Raw genomic sequence first — 16,029 nt, 5'->3', positions numbered from 1 at the left:
CTCCTCTATTACTTCTTAGGAATATTTACACAGGAATTATTATGGGTTTCAAGCAACATTACAGTTTGTAATTTACCCAATACAATGTCCTCAGAAAAACAGATTCATATTCATAAATTAATACTTACTCAAAGTTAAAATTGTTCCATGTAACAGGTAGTTCATTGCTTTTCTCCTTCACACTACTTAATATTGGACATTAAACAAAGGAATATTTAAGCAGAGGAACAACAAGAGAAGAGATAAAGGTTTTGGATAATTAAAGGGACTTACACTGTGTTAAAAATCAATTCAGCAGCAATTTAGAATGGTTTAGGCATCAGACCAGGAGGGTCCTTTTCATCTGAAGTAGGGTATGGATGTCTATGATCTATTAATGAAAGCCATTTCTTTGCACCTTTTGATTTCAAACATAACTAGCTAGCTAAAAACCTGCTGTGGTTGGGCTGCTCATATGTTAAATATTTGGCAGTCGTTCCTCACTGCCCTAAAGGAAAAGATCAGTGGGAAGTAGTTCCCAGTCCCATTGCCAACTGACTTTATTTTAAATATGTTTTAAATCAGCCTGTCTGTAATATTTCTGCTGTATGCATAGTGCTGAATGTCACACAAACACAAGTTCATTCTTATGTTTGATCTATAGAAATCTCACTGAGAAACTTATAAACTGCACTTTGTTTTTGTAAATGTTAGATGTCAAAGCTGTGAATGATTTAAATTCTTGAGCTCTCAGTTTCACTGCTTCAAATCTCCACATGCTCACAGGATTGCATGCTTTTTAACCAAATATCTACAGTGAGGGGGAAATTATTTTCCCTTGTGTTTTTCACTTTCTGTAGATTCATTATATATAGGAATTTACACAATCTCAAAGTGGAAATGCCATTTGTTCAAATAACTTGTTTTAAAATCAATTCTACATCGATAGATTGAAAAGGCTAGAATGATGAAACATAGATTTCAGAATGATGTATATTTGGGACCAGAATTGGGGGTCAGGGTATGGGTGAAGGTATTGGATTCATAGTTGGTGATGGGATCAATGTGTGTTCTACAAGTTATGGATGTTTAGAACTTATTATAAGCTGGCAAACCTGCTGGGTGGGATCAGAATAATCTGAAACCCACTATAATATGAGCAGCAAATCCATTAATCCAACAGCATAGTTCTCTTTTTTACTTCTATTGCCACAGCAGTTTGATTGCACAGTTAAAACTGCTAAAAATCAGAATGCTGCTCACAAATCATTCCCAGTGAGACTTGGATATCATTTAAGGCAGGAGGATCACTCCTCAACTTCAAATCCATACTACTGCCAACTCTTAAACTGCTTGGCCCTTCTTCCCATCATCAGTGGCTTGCCAAGGAAGGATTGCATTAAATCCATTTTCAGATAAATTATTTCATGTTTAGACAAATCTGCAATGTGAATATATTTTCTTTGCATCTTAGGGCACTGATTCTAATATCCAGCTCAAGGTTTGGCATAAGCGATTATGAATATTGATCGTTGAATCAAAGAAATGTACAGCACAGAAACAACACTCGCCCACGTTGTACATGAAGACTCTGTTGCCTATCTACATTAATCCCATTTATATATAATAATAATAATAATAAACATTTATTTTATATAGCGCCTTACCAGAAGCTCAAAGCGCTTTACAAAAACAATCATAACATAAAAACAAACAGACAAACTATCCTAACGGAGAAGCGGCGAATAAACAGCGCCAGCGTCCTCTCACGTCAGAGTCCGGCAGTAGACAACAAAAAGCACAGGAGACACAGATACAATTTTAACACAAACAGCCATCACAGTGATTGCTCCAGGCACACCCTCACTGTGATGGAAGGCAAAGAAAAGTCATTATCTCCTCCTCATTCTTCTCCCGTGGTGCCACGAGGTGATCGAGGCTCCCAACTTTTTGAAGCTCCCACCGGGCGATGGAAAGTCCCAGGGCCGAGCCGAGCCGAGCAGGCCGATGAAGGTCCTGAGCCCCCACCGGGCGATGGAAAGTGCCGCGGCCAGGCCATGCAGGGCGATGAGGGGCTTGCGAGCGGGCCTGTATCCCTCTCCTTTCATATCCAAATCCCTTACTGAATGCCTTTGAAACATTTGTAATAGTATCAGGCTCGGTTACCTTCTCTCACAGCTCCTTCCAAATATTTGCCATCCTCGATGTGAACAACCTCTGCAAGAAGAAATTTGCAGGAATCTCCATTTTAAAGTGACTGCCTCCTAATCTTGTAACTGTGATCCTTCGTTTGAAATTCTTCTACTCATGGGGAAACATTTTAATATCTTCCATGCCATGTCCTCTCAGAATTTTCCATGTGTCAGCAAGATTACTCCACATTCTTCTAAATCCAAATAATATAGGTGTGTTTAGCTGCTCATAATGAAACTCCCTCCTCCTCCATATAGAGTCATAGAATGTTGCAGTGTGAAAACAGGCCCTTCGGCCCAACTTGCCCACACTGGCCAACAATGTCCCAGCTACACTAGTCCCACCCGCCTGCGCTTGGTCCATATCCCTCCAAACCTGTCCTATCCATGTACCTGTCTAATTGTTTCTTAAATGATGGGATAGTTCCAGCCTCAACTACCTCCTCTGGCAGCTTGTTCCATACACCCACCACCCTTTGTGTGAAAAAGTTACCCCTCGGATTCCTATTAAATCTTTTGTCCTTCACCTTGAACCTATGACCTCTGGACCCCGATTCCTTACTCTAGGCAAGAGATTCTGGGTATCTACCCGATATTTATCTTTTCTTAACTAAACTTACCAAAACTGTGCAGAATACTCCAGTTATGGCCTCTTTATTACCTTGTACAATTGCAACAATACTTCCTCATTTCGAAACACAAACCCTTTTGCAATACAGGTCAATTGCATTTGCATTCCCAACTATTTGCTGCACAAGCCCATTAACCTTTTGCAATTCGTGCACAAGAATATATGGAGTCCTCCTGTATTTCCTTCACCTACAGTCTCTATCCATTTCAATAAAAGTCTGCTTTAGGTTTCTCTTACAAAATGTAACAATTTACACTTCCCACATTAAACTCCATTTGCTAAACTAAACCTGTTTATATCCCATTGCAGAATACAAATATTATCGCAACATGCCCCATCATCTATTTTTGTGCCATCAGCAAACTTGGATATCTTACACTCTGCCTCATAGTACAAGTCATTAATATAAATTATAAACACGTTGGGGTTAAGAACTGATTCTTAAGACATTTGCTCATTATATTATTCTAATGTAAAAAAGCTCTTTATTCTGATTATCCTCAATCCATGCCAATACTTCCCCAATGTCATGAGCTCTTATCTTGCGAACCAGCCTTTAATGTGACACCATGTCAAATTGGGCAGTATGGTGGCGTAGCGGTAGAGCTACTACCTTACAGCACCAGAGACCCGGGTTTGATCCTGACTACGGGTGCGTGTCTGTATGGAGTTTGTCCGTTCTCCCCGTGACATGCGTCCGAGATCTTTGGCTTCCTCCCATACTCTAGAGACTTTGCAAAGGCCATATTAAGAGCATGCTCTTCAGCCCCCTTACAGGTCTATTAATACTGCAATAAAACATGGATCAAGGAGATGAAAATTAAAAACAAAACTGCAGGTGCTGGAAATCTGAAGCATAAACAAGAAACTGCTGAGAAGTCTGAATATAACATAACAAAACTTTATTGTCATTCGGTATAAATACCGAACGAAATTTCAGCAGTCACAAGACACAGCAAAAAAGAAAAGAACACAGGACACACGACCCCAACACAAACATCCATCACAGTGACTCCAAACACCCCCTCACTGTGATGGAGACAACAAAACTTCCCCTCTCTTCCCCCCGCACCCACGGACAGGCAGCTTGAAATATTTTCTGAATATTAACACCAAAGCACACAAATATTCATGAAAGAAAATGTGGAGAGAAGATGGGGAAAATTGATTAAAAATAGTGTGGTACACAGACAATGCCGTTGGATTATAACTAGACTATATTTGTTGTGGTTACCGAACAGTAAAACAGCTGCTTCTTTTATTCTCAATTCATAATTGCAAATTCTAAACTTTTCTTTCAACATTTGCCAGAGCACAATTAATTTGCAATGACTGAAAATGGAAACATTTCCTTTGTGCCCGAGTGTCTAAAGTATCTGGGCCATTTTTATCCTCAAGTAGCTCAAGTAACTAGACAAATGCATAAAAGCCAAGTATTTCATGGGGTTGTCAGAATTTCAGGCCACAACAAATGTGCAGATATCTGCCAACACAGATCAGAACCAACTGGACATTCACCTGAGAGGTATATTCATTCACTAATGAAAAGAGTTTTAGCAACAACATGTTGGAGGCAACTGTTTTCATGACAACAAAATTTCCCTCCACTTTGTGTGAACAATAGAATCACTTTTAGTTTAGTTTAGAGTTACAGCGTAGAAACAGACCCTTCGGCCTACCAAGTTTGCCCCACTAACGATCACCCATACATTAGTTCTGTGTTATCCCAGTTTCACACCTTACACACCAGGGGCAATTTAATCTACAAACTCACACACACATCGAGGAAACCGGAGCACCTGGGGCAAACCCATACGGTCACAGGGAGAACGTACAAACTCCAACCGACAGCACCGTAGTCAGGATTGAACCCGTGTCTCTGGTACTGTGAGGCAGCAACTCTACCACTGCGCCACTGTGCCCCCCTAAAATTTCCACTTGCGTCTCTTCTATCAGTGGCAGGCTTAATCATGATCTGTACTGCAGGGATTGATGGGAGAACACATGGAAATAGTGAGAAAAAGGAAGTGAAGGCAAAAGGGAAATGTATAACAAGGAGGAAGGGATTTATGTGTTTCATATTGAGAAAGACAGGGTGAATGATGGAACAGTGAAGGCAAACGGTATGAGAAGAAATGCTAGATTTAAATGAAGGCAGGTGATGCTATTGTCTGTGGTGGTGGTGGTGGGAGCATTGCAGAGCATTGAACTGAGGAAAAAATAGATCAAGATTTAATTGAGAGAGTTGAACGGATGGTTAAAATGCCTGAACTGCATGGTAGTCAAGGGGATGAAAAACATTGAATGAATTTAACTGGGTTTGAAGGGAGATGAAACACCAGATACAATTTAGGGAAGATGAGGTAAAGAGGGCAAGTTTAAACAGGGATGACAAAAATGGCCAGCCTGAATTGCAAGGGATAAAATTGGTACACTGTATGTTTCTGTGAATAGGTGAATCTTTTAAGTATGAATGTGATTAATGAGATAACAGAGAAGAAACCATAGGAAATCCAAATATTTCATTTTGAAATATTAACTCTGCTTCACTCTCAATAGATACTGCCTGACCTGCTATGTATGTCCAGATTTTTCTTTTATATTTCTAGCTTCTACAATATTTTGATTATGCCCCTCATCCCTTTTCCTTCCATTAAAAATGTCTGGCATAAAAAATATTTTGTTTTTAACTGGAATTAATATTTTGAATGAATTAGGCATTTCTAAGGAGCAAGCCCCGACATTCCTGGAAATGGAAATACATGAACAGTTTTGTGCATTCAGCATTTGAATTTTTTCTCATTGATACTTAATATTTTTAAGTTAGATATTTATACTGTTTTAATTATAAAGCACTTGAGATGACTAAAAGTCATTGGAAAATGCATATTTGTTGCAACTTGAGATGTACTCACACCTCACTTAATTACATGAAAACGTGATGTTTGGAAGTCTGTTCTTGGTTATTTATCTTTTGGTGGATTGTGAAAACTCTTTTGAAGCTGTATTCATGATAGCTTTCTAGATGCCACATGGCAAATGTTCCTAGAATGGTACTAGGCTTTTTGGTATTAGTTTATTTTTTGTACCAGCCGGAAGAGTATTGTAAGGAATTATAAAAGTCTTTTTGGACTTTCGACTTAGTGTAGCTTCTGTTTAGGGTCGATAAATTGAGTATATTTATTTTGTGAAATCTATGCTCAGATCCATCGTGGATATGACTGCAAATTGCATTTTGCTTTTAGACCAGTGTTTTACCAATGGTTACTCATGTTTCAAAGGTTCAGGTAATGTTGAAGACATAAGAAACTGCAGACGCTGAAACCTTGAGCAAAGGCAAAGGGCTGTTAAATCCCAGCAGGTCAGGCAGCATCTGTAGAGGGAATGGACAGTTATCAGGACCCCTCCTCAGTCTGATGTTGTTTGATTGCTGCATTAGAATTTTAACAAGGGTTTCGTCCCAAAAAGTCCCCCATTCCTTCTCTCCAGAGATGCTGCCTGTCCCGCTGAGTTACTCCAGCTTTTTGTGTCTATCTTTAGAATTTTACGGATTGGAGTAAAATGAGCTTTGTATACAGACAGAGAAATCTATCTGAGATTCTGAGTATGTCTGCTGGGAGTGCATGTGTGAAGGTCGTAAAAGGACTGAATTTCCTCTTTATTTTAAATCCACGTTAATCTGCTGGATAAATATCTCACTTTCTCTTTGTGCCATTAATTTGATTTTGACCTACATCATCAAAACTCTAATCCACAGGTGAGAATTCTTCTCACCCACAGTACACAGGGGTTATCAACACTAAGTGCATACTATCCAGCAGTCACCTTTGATGCAAATAAAATGTTAGTTTATTTTGTCCTTACTGTGGGAACATTGAGACTAATTGTTAAATCTCCAAAAGTTATCCAAATGAGGTAAGTCACTTTAGCACATTCTGCAAATTGAAACCGTATCCAAAATAAATCTCATATCAGAAATTCAAGTTACCCTTGAAAATCAAAAAAACAATGCAATAGCTGGAACTCTGAAATAAAAACAAAAACTGCCCCTTCTCATATGTAGATAAATATACTCAGTGCATATTAACTCTGTTTCTGTTCACAGAAAGTGCTGGAAAAATTAAGATTTCACTACATTTATCCTGTAGGTTAGGAAAAGAGGAGAATGGAAAGTTTAGCTTTATAAACTGTTTGAGTCAGCCTGTTCAGTTGGTAATTGACTTTGTAAGTTGCTGCAACATTACCTTGAAAAGTACCATTGTTGCTCTTTGGCAGCATATTGCTTCTTCGGGCAGCCTTGGAGCACCTCTAGTGCTTGTTGAAAAGTGTTTTTTTGCAGACAGATGTCTTGTACGGCTGGAGCAAGGCTTGCACATCTCCCAATAGTCCAGCTAACTGTCATTCATAATGCCTACATTATGCTACAGTTGAATGGTAATGACTAATTATTATTCAGAATGCAGAACAGTAGAGTTTTTGCCCTTCTGTAATTTGATTTTAAAAATATCAGTAGTTTACAAATTGTTACTCTAACCAGTGATCTTTCGTGTTAAAACAATACAAATCTTACTACTGCTTTTGGTTTCTTAGGTTATGATAGTTTCTTGGGTTATGATCTTTATTAATGTTTACATTAGCTTTTATCTCTGCAGTATGTTAGCTGTGTAGGAAAACTCCAAAAGAGCCAATTTAATACATTGGAGCAATATTTTTGCGACCCTGTGATCGCCAGCTGCCTTGCCTTAGAACAAGCTGCCAGTATGGTCCTGGGTGCAGGCTTCCCTTGTCTGAGGGGCTGATATCTGGCTGATGAGCATGCAACGCAGTGGCGTCAGGCCCCGTCGGTCATTAATTCCCGTTACAACGTTCTGTGGTTTGCTGCAAGGATTGGATACTGTTGGAATGTATGGCTTCGGAACTGTGAATTATGCAATTCTACGTCCTATTCATTTCTGTTCACAAAGATGGCAGGAAGAGTTAAATCAGTCCACCTGATACCAAAGTTGTAATTTTTCAGGTCATGTTCACAACAGATTCAACAACAGCGCTGCTTAAACTTTCAATAACTGGTATCCTATTTACATTTAGGGTCGACAGAGGATTTTTTTTAAAGCAAAAGGAGACAAATATGAATTTCTTGTAACATTAAGACATTCTGAATGACAAAAGAGAGATTGATTGTAAAATAGGGAAAGGTTTAGGAGGGGATGGTGGTTGGACCACAGGCATCTACTGACTGTTTAAAACCACATTGGTTAATGGTGCAGCAATTCGGACATGTTAGAAGGTTGGCTGCTGTCTCTTCTAGTTCACTTCAAAATGGTGCCGGATGCCACCTATTTCCCAGTGCTTTACAGACTTCATTTGATTGGCGTGAAGCCTATTTGTAGACTAATAACAGTACAAATTTCATTGGGACTGCTTTACCGGCACAGGTCTAACACAATTCACGGTCAGCAGCCTGAGAGCTAGAAGGTCTGGAAATTTAAGAGATATAAAAAGTTCTTGTGGAAGATCTGGCCCATTATTACCAAGAAAAATTGGAGCAGCAACTTAAAAAAGTAAATAACCTAAAATGTGGCATATTACTTGGACCAACATTTAATTTCCAATTTAGGGGTGGTTTTGGGTAATACAGCAAATAAGTCAATATACATTTATGAAAGATCATGTTTGACAGACCTATTAGTTTTTGAAACTATAATTGGCTCAACTAGTTCGTCTGGTGTTTCTGGACTTTCCGAATGTTTACAATAATGTGCCGCCACAGACGGAGACACACACAGAAAGAGACACACACACACACACAGACACACACACACACACACACACACACACACACACACACACACACACACACACACACACACACACACACACACACACACACACACACACACACACACACACATACACACACACACACACACACACACAGAGGCACACACACACATACAGAAAGAGACACACACACACATACAGAGACACACACACAAAGAGGCACACGCACATACAGAAAGAGACAGGTACAGACAGATGCAAACATACACAGATAGACACAGACAGCGTGAGAGGCAGACAGAAAGACGGAGACACAAAGACAGGGGTACAGAGTGACAGACACAGAGAGAGAGACACACACACAGACACAGACACATGAGACCCATACTTGCACACACATACAGACAGGCACACACCCGCACACATACACACACACACACAAATGCGCACAGGGAATGGGCTGTAATATACAGTGGGGATTAAGGATAGCTTCACAGGCAGACAGAAGAATGGTAATTAACGGATTAATTCCAGGCTATGACTAGTGGTTTGTTGCGGGGTTTGTTTTTGTGCCCTCACTGTTGCTGACCTATGTCAGTGATTTGGATGAGTACTGTAATGCACCCATGTCTGTGACGATACCAGGCTGGTCAATGTGGGTTGTGAGGAAGATACAGAAAACTTCAGGGGGAAAAAGGCAGATTAAGTGAATGGGCAAGGATATGGCAGGTGGTATATTTTATATAAATTGTCCATCCAAAATTCAAATACCACCACAGCTTCTACTTTGGAATAAAATCATTATTCAAATAAAATATATATATTTTTTTAATGATCAGTGAGTATAAGTATTCTGAGAAATCTGGGTGTCCTTGTCCGTGAATCCTTGTACAAGAATCACTGAAAGTTAACATACAGGTGAAGCAAGCGATGAGGAAGGTATAATGGAAGGATGGATCATGCTGGTTTCTCTATACTGGAAAGCAGAAAACAGCAAAGTGTGATTGTTAAAGATTGTTAAGATGATGGAAGAGTTTGATGTGGTAGAATTTGAGATGATCCATTATTGGAATATGGAACTCACTAAACTGAGAGCTGGTTGAAACATCAAATATGGATTTATTTAATGGGAATCTAGATAAAAGCGAGAGTGGAAGGAATAGAACAATATGGAGAAGTGATTCGATGAAGACCAGTGAGAAAAGATATGGTTTAAACACTGGAATTAACTTACAGGGCCAAATGGCCTCTTCCAATTGCAATACTGCTCTAAATGCAGCAGGAATGTTAAAAAAAATAGGCTGTTAATTGTTCTTGTCTCCACCTCCCACGCATCATCCCCTTCCAACTCAGTATTGGATGGTTCAAACTGTTCTGTACATTTTCAACTCTGAGTGGTTGGTTGGATAACCAGGTTCTTCTGCTGTGAGTGATTGGCAGTGGTATTAAATATTCCTTTCAGCATGAGCTGCCAATAACAATTTGTATTTGAAGTGTTGAACTTAATCCCAAGTTTAGCATTGCTGATTTGTCCTTTGGAGTTGTGGGCAATGGTGGTCAGAAGAACTGTCGGCATCTGTCCTGGCATATTCTATCTCCACCTAAGGAGTGGTGCAGACTTCAAATGATGACTAGCCTTGTCCCTTGCACAATTGCCTCTAGTTTGTTCACAGGCATCTGCTGTTTACATGATTAAGCATATGAAAGTGGTTGTTGTGAAGTCGTAGTCTTGGGAACAGAGGAAAGAACTTCAGCCCAGTGATAGAGCCCATTATTGGCACAGAGACTAAAACGTAGCAGAAAGTCTGCAGGAGTACACCTGGGTATAATTATCTGCTGTTATTGTTACCCTTCTGGATGGAAACATTGAGGAACATCTGGCATGGTGTATAACATGGAACATTTTGGTTCCAGAGGTTACCAATGGAGAAGTGGCTAATTTAGCTTACTTGGTGACATCATTGTGTACACCTTTCTGTTTTAATTTTTCTGTGACAACAGCTTTTTACATTTCAACCTCACATGGCAGAATCTGACAAAGCCTGTTTGGGGGGGTCTCTAATACTGCAGTATTAATCCTGCTTTGAAAGGTATTGGGATTCTTTTGGACTTCTGGATAGCTGTGACTAGTGCCAGAAATATCCCCACCACTTTCAGTTTGGATTGATTCTTTCAGGACAGCACTTTGGCAAATTGATGTTAATAAGTGGGTTGAGCCTGCGTGGGAAGCTGCTGTGGGATAGGGATGGAGAATAGGGGCTGAAGAGCTGGAAGGTGGCACTGGGCCGCTTTCTCAGAGGAAGTGGGTCCTCGGATGCCAGACCTCAGCTTATCTGTGCGCACTCCTGACAACGATCTTCAGTGCACCACTTTAGTTCGATCCACATAACCCATCTACTGATCAATGAAAATGGTACAAAATGTTAAGGCCGCACTTGGGAGGATTGTGTGCAGTTCTCATCACCAAACTAACGAATAGATTGGTTGTGCTGGAGAGAGTGCTGAGGAGATTCACCAGGATGATATCTGAATTGGAGGACTTTAGTTGTAGGGAGAGATTAGATAAGCTATCCCTGTTTTCTCTAGAGAAAGGAGGTCAAAGGGGGTGGCCTAAAGTATATAAGATCATGAGGCACAGATAGGGTAGATAGTCAAAATCTTTTTCCCATGGTAAGTGTATCAAAAACAAGAGGGTATAGGTTTAAGTTAAGAGGAAGAAGTTATAAAGGGGATAGACACATAAAGCTGGAGTAACTCAGCGGGTCAGACAACATCTCTGGAGACAAATATGTGACGTTTCGAGTCAACACCCTTCTTCAGAATGGTCTCGACCCGAAACTTCACCTATTCCTTTTCTCCAGAAATGCTCTCTGACCCGCTGAGTTACTCCAGCTTTTGTGTCTATCCTTGGTTTAAACCAGCATCTGCAGTTCCTTCCTGCACGTTTTAAAAATAATCTGTTTTTTTACATAGATTGTAGTTGATATCTGGACGCACTGACTGAGGAGGAAGTGGAATCAAATACAATCAGTTTTTAAGAGACATTTAGACAAACACTCAAATAAGCAAGGCAAGGCCAGAATGTGGCCAAATATAATTTTAATTGCGTAATGAAAGTTCCGGTTGCAATCAGAGACTTCGTTTCATGTTGAACGTTTTAGTGAAAGTGACAGCAAGCAGAAATAAAGTGGGAACTGTGCAGTATATTGAACCCCAAATTCTGAGTGAACCACTGTCATGGTTGAAGAACAGTGTAATCATCCACACACTGATTTTTTTTTTAGATTTAGATTTAGATTTAGATTTAGAGATATAGCGCAGAAACAGGCCCTTTGGCCCACCAGGTCCGCGCCGCCCAGCGATCCCCGCACATTAACACTATCCTACACCCACTAGGGATAATTTTTACATTTGCCCAGCCAATTAACCTACATACCTGTACGTCTTTGGAGTGTGGGAGGAAACGGAAGATCTCGGAGAAAACCCACGCAGGTCATGGGGAGAACATACAAACTCCGTACAGACGGCGCCCGAAGTCAGGATCGAACCTGAGTCTCCGGCGCTGCATTTGCTGTAAGGCAGCAACTCTACCGCTGAAGTGAATGCAAGTGACTATCCAGAATCTGCAAGTGGCAAGTAAAATATAACTAGTAGAAAAGTGAAGGATTGAACCATAGATGTTATCCATGTGTTCAAGACATTGAAGTGAATAGATAAACTGAATCCCAATCATAAATTTTCAAATTGCCATTAATTCCAAACTCAACGACTCAAATAGTGAAAAAAGAATATATATGGTTTGTTTTACTGCTTTATATTGAGGGTGTTCTATATACAGAAAAGATGTCCGAAGAACACAGTGGAGGGAATAGGAAAGTTTGCAGAAAAATTGGATAAATGTTGAAGATGTTATTAATTAATGGCCATGTATGTTTAAGATGAACATCTTAAACATACCTGGCCTGCCCCTTTTCTGGGTTAGCTGGCAGCCTGGCATCCTAGGCAGGTTGGGGACACAGGAGCACCAATACCTGAAGTTTCCAGCATCATTTACTCCTACAATAGTGGTTGTTTTCAGGGATGGCATAAGCTCAGTTTTGACATCATATGTAGAATCTTCAGCACAAGGTCAGGAACCAATGTAACTGTGTCCCATTCAGAGAGAGTAGTGACTAATTACAACAGTGATTTACTGGGTAAGCCACGGTCCATCTGGGGCTAGACTTTTACAAAATATCTTCAGTGTGAATGGTCCTGACCGGAAATGTTGCCTGTCCATTCCCTCCCCAGATGCTGTTTTGATCCGCTGAGTTACTCCAGCACTATGTGCCTTGATTTAAAAAATGAACACTTCTATTTTTATTATTGACTTCTCCCATCTGTTTATGTCTCTCAGGTAGCGAATATGACGAAGAAGAGGTAGATTATGAAGAATCGGACAGTGATGAGTCTTGGACCACAGAAAGTGCAATTAGTTCAGAAACTATTCTGAGCTCCATGTGCATGAATGGAGGAGAAGAAAAACCTTTTGCCTGTCCAGTTCCTGGATGTAAGAAGAGATACAAGGTATGTTGGATGGTAACAAATCAAAATAAATAATTTAACTAGGATAAAATGTTAACGTACAATATCAATAGATTGGGCCATCATCACTCAAGAATTTTTATTTTATTTTTTTATTTATAAATTTTTATGCAGAGTTTTACACTACATTGTCAAATTATCTGGAGATTCAACCATAAGTTGCATTTAAAGTATATTTTCATGATTTCGTTTTAGAGATACTGCATGGAAACACAACCTTTGGCCCACCGTGTCCACACCAACCATCGATGATAACCCATTTAAACTAATTCTATGATAAGGGGCAATTTACAGAGGACAATGAACTTACAAACTTGCATATCTTTGGTATATATTGGATTGTTAAAGATGTAGAAGAAAGTAGTCACAAAAGCAGGTGAACAGTACTCTTCATATACTGGGATTTGTCCTCGATATTCTTGTACAGTTATAATTTAATCCTGGGTGGCTAAAAAGGAATGCAAAACTCATCATAAGTATGTCCCCGTTGTAGATTTCCCATCTGCATGAACTGTCATTGTCAGGATCAAACCACCACGCTCATCTGTATGCAGCACTTATGTGGTGATTTCCCCTTAAATGACCAGCACGTAGCATTGACTCTTACAATGGCATTACCCAGATGTAACCTACATACACCATATCACCAAAGTCTTATGGCGCAACGGTTGAGTTGCTGCCTTATAGCGAATGTAGCGCCGGAGACTCGGGTTCGATCCTGACTACGGGCGCCGTCTGTACGGAGTTTGTACGTTCTCCCCGTGACCTGCGAGGGTTTTCTCCGAGATCTTCGGTTTCCTCCCACACTCCAAAGACGTACAGGTATGTAGGTTAATTGGCTGGGCAAATGTAAAAACTGTCCCTAGTGGGTGTAGGATAGTGTTAGTGTGCGGGGATCGCTGGGCGGCGCGGACCCGGTGGGCCGAAGGGCCTGTTTCTGCACTGTATCTCTAAATCTCTAAATCTAAAATCTTATCTTCTGTGTAACACGATCTTCCTTCTCCCCACATTCAAATGAAGGTTTATTCTGTCAATTCACTTCTCGGCCAATAATGTGACAACATATTTATTCTTTACATATCCATCTGCCAATAATGCTAAGTGAATAGTGCAGTATTAATTAAGTGGTGTCTTTTTTGTATGACTGTCACTTCCTTGATTAATATCAAAGTGAACCTTGTCTAATTTATCCTTTTCTAACACTGAGCGACCCTGCCTGTCTTTCTGTCAGTTTTCTAGAATTTGACTTTGATACATCTGGAGGGTAGTAATATAGAGCTGCTTATCCATTGTACAAAGAATTTATGCAATGAATGGTCCTTCTACAATCACTGGTACTGCACACATAGCTTGCACCAGTCAAATGCTGCTCTCTTAGAGAAGCGGTGATGTTAGGTAGTTAAAGCCCAGTCAATGCTATTGCACTATCAAATAGCTCATCTACTAGTAGCTATCAGATCCTAGTAAGATTGCAGTCGTCGATGTTTGGAAACATGGAGTGCTGCAAATTCTCTCCCCTGAGGTGACAATTTGATCTAGCTTCCAGTGATGCTGAAACTCACCCCACTGGTGATTGAAACCAAATGGAAGTTTTCCTGGTGACATCATGAGTGAGAACTCGAGACTTTAAAATCATCACCTAAGTTGCCACAAATTCTCAGACTTGAAGGAGGTAAGTCTGCATGCAGGTGCAGCAGGCAGTGAAGAAAGTGAATGGTATGTTGGCATTCATAGCGAGGGGATTTGAGTATAGGAGCAGGGAGGTTCTGCTGCAGTTGTACAGGGCCTTGGTGAGACCACACCTGGAGTATTGCGTACAGTTTTGGTCTCCTAATCTGAGGAAAGACATTCTTGCCATAGAGGGAGTACAGAGAAGGTTCACCAGATTGATTCCTGGGATGGCAGGACTTTCATATGAAGAAAAACTGGATAGACTCGGCTTATACTCGCTGGAATTTAGAAGATTGAGGGGGGATCTTATAGAAACGTACAAAATTCTTAAGGGGTTGGACAGGCTAGATACAGGAAGATTGTTCCCGATGTTGGGGAAGTCCAGAACAAGGGGTCACAGTTTAAGGATAAGGGTGAAGTCTTTTAGGACCGAGATGAGAAAGTTTTTTTTCACACAGAGAGTGGTGAATCTGTGGAATTCTCTGCCACAGAAGGTAGTTGAGGCCAGTTCATTGGCTATATTTAAGAGGGAGTTAGATGTGGCCCTTGTGGCTAAAGGGATCAGTGGGTATGGAGAGAAGGCTGAGTTGGATGATCAGCCATGATCATATTGAATGGCAGTGCACGCTCGAAGGGCCGAATGGCCTACTCCTGCACCTATTTTCTATGTCTATGTTTCTATGAGGCCATTCAATCCATTGGGTTTATTTCACATCCAAAGAAGCAATCCCATTAGTTCCGTTTCCCCTCCTTATTTTCCTGCAATTTATTATCTCTCATGAGTGCCTGTCAATTACCATTGTGTCTTTATGTCATTTACCTCTTGTAGTAAGGGGCTCTTTAACAGTGGCCAATTAACCGATCTGAGCATCTTTGGAATGTGGGAAGAAATCCCCTCGCACCCAGGGGAACCCCAGTCCATCACTGGGAGAAAATCCAAACATAGAAGGGCGGCATGGTGGAGCAGCGATACAGTTGCTGCCTTACAGCGCCGGAGACCCGGGTTCAATCCCGACTACGGAGTTTGTACATTACCCCTGTGACCATGTGGGTTTTCTCTGAGATAGAAACATAGAAACATAGAAAATAGGTGCAGGAGTAGGCCATTCGGCCCTTCGAGCCTGCACCACCATTCAATATGATCATGGCTGATCATCCAGCTCAGTAACCTGTACCTGCCTTCTCTCCATA

General features: G+C 40.5%; 1 protein-coding gene across 2 annotated transcripts in view; it reads left to right on the top strand.

Moving 5' to 3' along the window:
• The window catches only part of jazf1b (JAZF zinc finger 1b), a 193,524-nt gene that overhangs the window by 166,365 nt on the left and 11,130 nt on the right, over positions 1 to 16,029 (top strand). For both annotated transcript variants that reach the window (XM_078420642.1, XM_078420651.1), the window contains one exon: positions 12,980 to 13,149. In XM_078420642.1, coding sequence (XP_078276768.1) covers positions 12,980 to 13,149 — 170 coding nt within the window. The remainder of the gene's footprint in view (positions 1 to 12,979; positions 13,150 to 16,029) is intronic.

Source organism: Rhinoraja longicauda, chromosome 2 (assembly GCF_053455715.1).
Source record: "Rhinoraja longicauda isolate Sanriku21f chromosome 2, sRhiLon1.1, whole genome shotgun sequence".
NCBI classification, from domain to species: Eukaryota; Metazoa; Chordata; class Chondrichthyes; order Rajiformes; family Arhynchobatidae; genus Rhinoraja; species Rhinoraja longicauda.
Note: the sequence above shows the minus strand (reverse complement) of the source record. Positions and strands in the feature narration are given on the sequence as shown.